General features: G+C 34.7%; 1 protein-coding gene across 1 annotated transcript; it reads left to right on the top strand.

Annotated features, from left to right (window-relative positions):
* The first annotated feature begins 4594 nt into the window (after positions 1-4594).
* On the top strand, positions 4595-7369 carry LOC7465173 (peroxidase 4). The gene is made up of 4 exons (XM_002319931.4): positions 4595-4951; positions 5545-5736; positions 6217-6382; positions 6757-7369. Exons 1-4 carry the CDS (start codon positions 4595-4597, stop codon positions 7140-7142), a joined length of 1101 nt encoding a protein of 366 aa, XP_002319967.3. The 3' UTR covers positions 7143-7369.
* Positions 7370-10047: the final 2678 nt, after the last annotated feature.

Raw genomic sequence — 10047 nt, 5'->3', positions numbered from 1 at the left:
AGTATCCGGGGTACGATATTACACGTAATACATATTCCGGATATTAAATGTTTTTCCAACGTTAGAACGGTTAGGTTCTACCCCATTAAAGATAAGAACCTCCTTATTGAGGAGGGCTTTTCTTGAATCTTAGATAGACTGGACCAACATGTAGAAAGCACGACCAAACCTTAGATTTTGATCAGATAAATAAAACAATGCAGCTTACCTTAGGTAGGGCGTATTTGGGGTGCTAATACCTTCTCTTTACGCAACCAGTCTCCGTACCTGATCTCTGAGACCGGTTAGGGTTCCTAGTGACCATAATACTAGGTGGCGACTTCCATTCTATTTTTTCCACTGATAAAAGACAAGAATCCCTTGTCTTTCCATATTTGCCAAATAGATACACACACAATTGAGTGTGGAGGGCGATCGCCGCACACGTGCGACAGTCATCAGGTTATCTTTGGATTGACCAGGTATATTAGGTCATGTATGGACAACTTCCACATGGTTTAATTTTAAATTCAGACAAGGAGTCGGATTAAGACGTATAAAGGTTAATCCATTGAGCTAAATTTAATAACAAGGCTAAATAATTCTTTGCAACCAAAATTTTTTTCTTACTGCAGAATCAAAAGTTTTTTACCAATTAAAATTTGTCATGAAAAATAAATAGGTCTCTATATGCTTGAAGATACAAAATTCTCTTTAAGACAAACACTTCAACCAAGGATGTTCTCTCAAAAGCTCTCAAGTCTTCTTCATCTACACTTGAAGTCCACAAAGAACAAAACTCTATTAGATCAAGTATAAACGTCCCATAAAAATTCTTTAATAATGCTTTGAAGACATACCAAAGATACTCTTTGTTGTTACTCATTTTAGCCCCCCCGCATAAACAAAAAAATCACAAAAAAAAAGAGTAGAGAGGAAATATAAAAAAATATTGGAAGAAAATAAAAAAAATTCAGGTCGACCCAATCAGGTCGGGTAAGAATAAATAAATGAAGAAGTGGGTCAAAGTGTTTAATACCCTGTTTGGCTTTCCATAATTTTTATTAAAGGGTTTTTGGGTTTAAGGATGTGTTTGACAAACACCCTTTAAGCCTATTTTTGGTAGTTTTATTACAAAGAAAAAATAAGTTTTTGCCACACAAAGCCTAAAAAAATAAAATAAAAAATTTCTTTTTTTCTTTCATATGGTTAAAATCCTATAGTTATTTAAGCATTTTTTTAAAAAAAATCTACAATACTTTGACATGTTTTTTTTTAAAAAATATTGTATAGATTTTAGAACAAGTTTGTAAATTTCCAAAGGATTTTGGCCTATATTTCAAAAATAATAAAATTTTTATTTTGTTTTTTTTAATACGTGAGATTATGAACTTATATGTAAGATATATTCTTCATATTAAATAAAAAGACAATTTGTTTTTTCGGCATTAGAACAATTAGGTTTTTAATCTTATAAGATAATGATCTCCTTACTGAGAATGACTTTTCTTAAACTTTAGACAGACTAACGGTTAGAAAACACAACTTTTTCTTATTTTATATTAGGCAAATAAATAATGCAGATTACCTTAGGTAAGACGTATTAGAGGTGCTAATACCTTTCTTTTATACAATCAATCACTTTTTCCAGACTCTGAGACAACTTAGGGTTCCTAATGATTTAAATAATAGGCTACAACTCTCATTTCTTTGTTTCTACTGATAAAGAATAAGAATTCCTTGTCCTGTTAAGACATATCATTCCCGACGATCTCAATTCGAAAGGATGATCACTATGACGTCGCACACGTGTGACATTCTTCAAAACATCAAATCACATAATCTTAGTCTGTAATTCACGTCTAAGTCTGTACTCTTGCAAAACACAAATCTTGGCTTGATTTTACAAATAAATCAAGTTACCATATATCAAATCCAAGAAAATTAATAATCGTAAGATTGTCTTATTGTTTGGTAAGAATATTTTAAATAAAAATTATACTCATTCATATATTTAATAAAAATTAAATATTTATATACATATACTTTCTTAATTTCATGCTCTCAAAATTATACCTACAATTACTTAAAAAAAAACAAAAAAAACAAAATTGACCCTAAGCATATATATTACGCGTGGCTGTAAACTAGTACATCTCTAGAAAAGAAATACGGACAATCAAAGGAGGACCGGAAGAGTGTTTTTATTGATCAAAGCTTGCTAGGTGGGTACCAATATGGGTGCCTTGAGGCATCCACTTACCAGAAAATCCTTGTTCAGGCAGTCAATTCACTGAAGATTTTTGGCGAAAGTAAGCAGTTTTTACTGCTGGAAGGTTTTGAAGCTGGAGCTGGATTGGGAACTGCCGTCAAAGCTGAACTTTGGGCTGTTAAATTAGGCCTCGAAATGACATGGGAATATGGTTCAAGAGGAATCCGGGTGGAGGTGGCCTCGATTATTATTGCAATACTGAAAGAAGAAAGACTTCGTCAAAGTTTGTCATTAGTTTTATGACACTGACACGTGAATTCCAGTCTTATTATAAAAAATAAAATATAAATAACTTGTCAAAATACCATGTCACCACAGATGACTCTTACAAAAATTTATTTTTCATGCACGACTTCTCATTCGTCAAGATCCCTAACGTGAATTCCAGGTTTTTGATATGATAAGATAAAAAAAAATTTATTGATAAATTTTTTTTAAAAAATTTTAAACAGACCAACAGTTATAAAACATAATTTTTTTAAATTTATATCAGACAAATAAATAATACAGTTTACATGAGGTAAGACGAATTAGGGGTATTAATATCTTCCTTGTATATAATCAGTCTCTTTTCTCAGACTCTGAGAACATTTAGAGTTTCTAGTGATCAAAATACTAGATAATAACTTTGATTCTTTTTTCATTTCACATGATTCCTTACTATTCTTATATAAAAAAAATTCCTCGGTTGATAATAAATCCTTGATTATTATAAAAGATAAAATATAAATAACTTGTCAAAATACCAACCATGTCACCATAGATGACTCTTCGTTCCATAAATAAGACAAAAAATTATTTTTCATGCACGAGTTCTCATTCGTCAAGATTCCTAACGTGAGTTCCAGGTTTTTTCCATGTCGTTATTGAATGATAATATCACAAAATTAATTATTGGTGAACCAAATTTAAACCAAGCTGTTGCCTAAATATTTGCTCCCAATGGTTTCCGAGTTAGCTTTTAGTTTTCTAACAGTGACAAAGAGAACCAAACAATTTCGATACTGATCGATCGTTCTCGTATTGACAGCTGTTATACCCACGTTACTTGAGCAGACCGTCGCTCATGACAATAACAGGATAAGTTTTTAATTTATTTTTAAAAAATTATTTTTAATACCAATTCATCAAAATAATTTAAAAAATATATAAAATAAAATAATTTAAAGTAAAAATAATTCATAATTGTTGAAAACTCTGGATCTTAAACACCCCCTTATTGTCTGTGGAAACCCTTTTGTTAGAAATTGTTAATTATAAGCCATTTTTACTTTCTCAAATATTTCCACCATCTGAAAAGAATTATCGAATTAATCTTCGACAGGGAATTATAAAGAATAAATGAGGTTCTGACTTTTTCAAAACTGTTAATTAAACAGATCAAAATCTCAAGTAATTATATAGTAATTATGATTAGAAACATTGTACTGTCAACTGTCAAGGACCCAAGAATAAGTCCAGTTGATGTTGCTTCTTCTCCTCTTATTCTGTGGAGTTGTACTGTCAAAGACAAAAGGATATATTTTTTATTGACTTACTCTACTTTATTGCAAAATCCTTATCCGAGGTCGCGAATATGCCCAAAATATAGTTCATGCATGCTCCACTAATTAGCTAGCTAGGAGGCTCCCTCGTACAATTTTTCTGATTTTGTTAATTGCCCACCAGAAAAACAACTGCTAGGAGATTTCCACCTTAATGTCATCTTGATTTATATCTTCAGTAAATTATGAGTTTTCGAAGGTAAATTTCCATGACTTCTATATGAAAACATACAATAGATTCTAGTGTCTGCTAAGTAATTAAGGGACAAATAATTAATCCAACGAATTTATTTTTTATTTCCTGTGACAGCTGACTCTGTTGATTATTCTTCTTCTCCTTCTTCTTTTTCTCTCAAATTTGTCAGAATTTAAAGTGAAAACGATATTTCTTATTCAATTGTCCCAATACAATATTTGAATGAAAATTAATGGTATTGATTATGAAAATCAAATAGGTACTATTATTTCTTATGATAACATTTTAAAATGTTAATAACAAATCCTATAACTAAAAAAGAAAATGAAATTGATAATTTGGAGATTAAATTATGATTTTTAACAAATGTCCCAAGGACATAGGTTAGCTGGACACCATATATTAAAATGATAAATTCGTAATGTTAATTAATGAACCTTAAATTTGATTAGACTAGTTCAAATCACATAATTAATTATATACGTGTTTTATGGTTCCATATTTTCATCGTTATCAATCAATTTAGGTATATTAATTGATGATATTTTGTCTGGTTTTATTTCATCCTAAATAATTCCTTGTTGACGTGGGTATCGCCATGCCATGCCATGCTCTTGTCAAGAAAAATCCTCCATTAAACCCCATATATACCTTGATATTTCCTACAATCTTGTACTCAAGACACTCCTAGCTTTCCTTAATTCATTAAAAGAAAGAAGCAAAATGGCTAGAACTAGCAGTTCTAGCACTTCCTTTTCTTCTTACATGGTCTCTGTTACATTAGCTTTGCTTTTGATCTACACAAGTAGCTCCTCAGCTCACCTCTCTACAGACTTTTATGATAAAAGTTGCCCACAACTCTTCGGAACAGTGAAATCTGTTGTTCAATCTGCAATAGCGAAAGAACGCCGGATGGGTGCTTCTCTTGTTCGTTTGTTCTTTCATGATTGTTTTGTCAAAGTAATTCTCTTTTCCTCCGTTTAACTCTGCTTAGATTAATTTTAACTTGGTTGTTTAGTAAAACGCACACACGTACAAACTCTCTTTCAGAATACACTTTCCTCTTCGCTTGCCCCATGCGTGCTAACCTCCCTCCGATTTTTATACAGGGATGATAATTAGGAGTATTTAGGGGTTAAGTTTTTTATATTAATATTATGTTTATTATTTCTTGAGTAAAAATTTCAAATATTTATATTATATTATCTATCAGTAATTAATGTTTAATTAGTATTCTGGAAGATAACAATATATATATATATATATATATATTCACTATTATATCTTGAAAGGGACTAGACTACTGATAAAGAGATCATGACAACAAAAATAAAAGAATTCTCTAGCTAGATTATACATACATTGACAATAATATTTGTTTAACTGTTCCATCCTTGTCTCATTTTGGTTATATAGATAAGTCTCACTCTCACTTGAATGTGAAAGGGGAACGAACATATATATTAAGATTCTAAATCAATTTTTGAGAGGTGTGTTTTAGGTGTATCTTTTGAACATTAATATGAATATTTATTACATGACATTCCCAACAGGGTTGTGATGCGTCTATACTTCTGGAAGACACTGCCACTTTCAAGGGAGAACAAGGTGCAGGTCCAAATAATAATTCTGTGAGGGGATACAATGTCGTCGCCAAAATCAAGTCTAAGTTGGAGAAAGTCTGTCCAGGTATAGTTTCATGTGCTGATATCGTGGTCATTGCTGCCCGTGATTCCACTGTTCTTGTAAGTCATCAACTCTTTCTAATTGTTTTACTTACTTAAGTTGTCCGTACGTAAATTTGTTCTCTATATTATCATTTGAAACTTACCTTAAGAGTTATGACCATATATATCAATCTACGCACAGATAACTTCCATACTACGAATCTGATAATTGCAAATCCCGACTACATTTAGTAATTGCTCCCATCATTAATACATCTTAATTAAATATCTTTTTAAGCTAATTTTTCTCTCCACATGTACCCTTTTCCCCCCAATAACCCTTCAGTTTTTTTAATACTGCGATACTAATTAAATACTGCCATATTAATTAAATCCAATCACTAAACCAAAATAACTTATAGTACTGTAAATACCAAAAGAGTTCTTCTCATTTGTTCTCTTTTTTTGTTATTAGATATCACATAATCATAGAGTAATTGTTAATTTTAGGATGATTGTCTTTTCATGAAAACTATACCGTTAATTAATTCCATGCAGCTTGGAGGTCCATATTGGAAGGTAAAACTTGGACGGAGAGATTCAAAGACAGCTAACATGAATGCTGCCAGTAAGAGCCTCCCTTCTGACACTTCAACTGTTAGCCAACTCATCAAACGATTTAAATCTAAAGGCCTCTCTGCTACGGACATGGTTGCCTTATCAGGTATTATTATTATTTTTCTCTATCCATTTACATGCCCACGAGAACAGTGAATTTTTTTTTTTCCATAGATAGATAGAGACTGAAAGATCGTTAGAAATTGCAGTGCATCACAGCAAAAATATGAAAATCATGTTTTTGATGCTATCTATGCAGCCTGCGATTGCAATTGACCATTATTATAAAGAAGCTGTGAGATTTTATTTTTTTTATAATAGTCAAGGATTTAATATTAATCGGTGCTAGTGCTATAAAATTAATGACAAGCTAGTAAAAAACATGGTGCAACCGCAATTACATACCTCTTATCATTATTATTATTGTTGTTGTTATTGTTATTATTATTAATTTCAAATTGTTTTAAACTTTGGTGGCAGGATCCCACACAATTGGGCAAACTAAGTGCAAGACTTTTAGAGCTCGAATATACAACGAGACCAATATTGACAAATCATTTGCTACCATGAGGCAAAAGATGTGCCCGCTCACTACAGGAGATGACAATTTGGCACCTCTAGATTTCCAAACTCCTAATGTCTTTGACAATAATTATTACAAAAACCTCATCCACAAAAAGGGTCTCCTCCACTCTGATCAAGTGCTGTTCAGTGGTGAATCTACTGATTCGTTGGTTAGAACTTACAGTAATAATCCTGATATCTTCTTTTCTGACTTTGCTGCAGCAATGGTTAAGATGGGAGATATAGATCCCCGTACTGGAACTCGCGGTGAAATTAGAAAGAAATGTAGCTGTCCAAATTAAACTAGAGTGGAGCTACATCTTTCCTTCTCTTAGTTTGTATAATTGAAATACTAATTCTTCTTCTTCTTCTTCTTCTTTTTTATTTTTGTGTGTGTTTGTCTTGCTAAGAGTTGGAGCAGCTTGATAAAAAATAGGAATGTCTAAGTATGTTTTTATTAGTGTTTATGCTCAAATATTGCTATCATGAATAAGAGATCCGAGCAGATCATTTTTATTGGAGTTGATAATTTTTTTTCTTATATTTATTATCTTTAACAGTTAATTAATAAATACTAACATGTGGGAGTTGGCCTAGTTAATTGTGTGTATCTTCCTTGGTAATTACCAAGAGAAATAAAATTTGATGAACCTTCTGATCTAAGAAGTATGAACAGTCTTTTTTTTAAAAAAAAAAAACTGAATTGGAAAGGTCTTTGATTCAAACCCTTGCTTTAGAAGAACTCTACGGGTTCGGCAAAAATGAAAATCTAACTTTTGATAGCTAGCTCAGGAGGCTTGTAGATACCATGTAACTCCAAACGTGGCCATGATATATATTTGTGGACATTTCGTTTATTTCCTCCCGGTTTAATAAAGTTAAAATTGAGAATGTTACGTTGGTTCAGTTTATGCTCAGGGCTTAATGTTAACTTCCATAAGAGTAGTTTGGTGGGTGTGGGGGTGGATGGGATATATGCTGAAGGGATTTCTGGTGTTCTCAGGTGTAGATGTGATACTCTCCCAATCAAATACTTGGGGCTTACTCTAGGTGCTAATCCCAAAAGGATTTCCACATGGAAACCTGTTCTCTCTCAAATTAAAGGACGGCTCAACTCTTGGAAGGGGCGGTTATTATCACTGGCAGGGAGAACAATTTTGATTAAAAGTGTAATTTCTACCATTCCTCTCTATTACATGTCCATCTTCTGCATTCCAAAGACAGTGGCACGCAAGATCACAGCCATGCAGTCTCGGTTTTTGTGGGGTGGGAGTGTTGATAACAGGAAATTCATCGGCTTGCTTGGGATACAGTGGCAACAGAAAAAGACAAGGGTGGTTTAGATGTTGGGAATATATCAGCAAAAAACAAAGCTCTCCTCTTCAAGTGGATTTGGAAATTGGGAAGCAATGATAAAGCTAGTTGGGCAGATTTCATTAAGGCAAAATACAGACCTTAGTTCATAAATGGGATGCCCACGTTCAAGAAAAAACTTTCAGGGATTTGGCAAGGAATCAACTCTACTATTACCAACTCGGATCTTGATAGCTCTCTTATTCGAGATGGTCGTAAACTTAAAATTGGTAATGGTAATTATGTTAAATTTTGGTTAGATACTTGGTTGACTGGTATCTGCTTAGCTAACTCTTATCCGGCCCTCTTCCACCTGTCCTCCTCCAAGTCAGGGTTTGTTAGTCAGATGGGATACTGGTTAGAGGATACTTGGTATTGGAATCTGAAATGGAGAAGGCCCCTCAAAGCTAGTGAGACCCTGATGGTTCAAAGATTAATGTCTGATCTTAATCTTGCAGCTATTCATCGATTGAAAGAAGACAGGTTGATTTGGGAATTGGGGAAAGACGGAGACTATACTGTAAACTCTTGTATGCTTGCCCTTGAAAGGATCAGGTATGCTGGTTCTAAAACTTATGTCACAAATGTATGGAAATCCATTTGCCCTCCAAAAACAGAAATGACTTTATGGCTAGTGTTGCTACCCAATTTTTGACCCATGTTTTGATAAATTTTCAGAAAAATCCAAAAATAGCGAAAAACATTGAAAATCCAAAAAAATACTTTTTTTAATACATTTGCATCGTTTTTAGCATTTTTAGCATCGTCTCAAAAGAATTTAAATTTTCAAAGACATTTGGAACGCGTTCAACTTTTAACGCGTTATTTTTAAAATCATTGATTTTCTTCATTGAGTCGACGTTGATATTGCTTGTTTTCAAAAAATAAAAAAAATTAAGAAAAATCAAATTTACAAAAAAAAAAAGAAAGTTGAGGGACCAATTTGGAGATCCATACAACATTTTACCTATAAATACTGGTCCACAACTCAAACAAAGGGGGGGTCAATTTTGGAAACATCAGAAAAATACAAAAAAGAAAACCCTAACCCTAAACCTGTTTTTTTTGGCAAGGAGCGGCGCCCCCCATTCCCATTGAGAAAAAACCAGAGGGAGCAGGGGCGGCCGCAAGCCTCCCTTTCCCTGTTTACAGAGGCTGGCCGCCCCTCCCCTTTGATTTTCTTCTTCACCTCGGCAGCTGGGAACAAGGGATAGCTCCCTCTCTTTCAAAACCAAACCGGGGGCAGCCCCCTCCCTGTCCTCTCATCTTCTTGAAGCCGCCTCCCTTCCCTTGGTAAGGAAACCAGAGCTCCCCTTCTCCCTTTGCCGACCACACCCACATCAACCTCTTTCGGCCACAGCCCCCCCCAAACAGCAGCTCTCTCCACACCGTTTTCCCCATCTTCTTCTCCTTTTCCAGCCAACAACGCATCCCCCCTCCCATTGCAACAAACCGGAGCACCCACAAGAGACCACCCTCACAGCTCCCCCCACAAGGCCACTTCCTCCTCTGCTCCTCCAGCCGCTCACAGCAGACGCCCAGCCAAGACCCTCTCCTCAAACAGATCTTCACCACAGCTTCAACAGCCCCAGCTCGCCGAGATCAAGCCGGCCGCCCCCTCACCAGGCTCCTCTCCTCTCTCAGCCGACCCAACGGCCTCCCTCTCCGGGTCAACGAACAAACCCGGTACAGCGGCGCCCACAGAACCCAAATCGGTCCGCCTCCTTCCTCCAGCAGCGCCTGCACACCATCGCGGCCTAACACAGTGGCCTCCCCCCCTCACAACGGATCTGCCATCTGAAGAAAGAGAGAAGCAGATCCGAAAGAGGAAGAAACAGATCTAAGGAGAGAAAC

This window comes from Populus trichocarpa, chromosome 13, assembly GCF_000002775.5.
Source record: "Populus trichocarpa isolate Nisqually-1 chromosome 13, P.trichocarpa_v4.1, whole genome shotgun sequence".
NCBI classification, from domain to species: domain Eukaryota; kingdom Viridiplantae; phylum Streptophyta; class Magnoliopsida; order Malpighiales; family Salicaceae; genus Populus; species Populus trichocarpa.
This window is presented reverse-complemented; position numbering and strand designations above follow the sequence as displayed.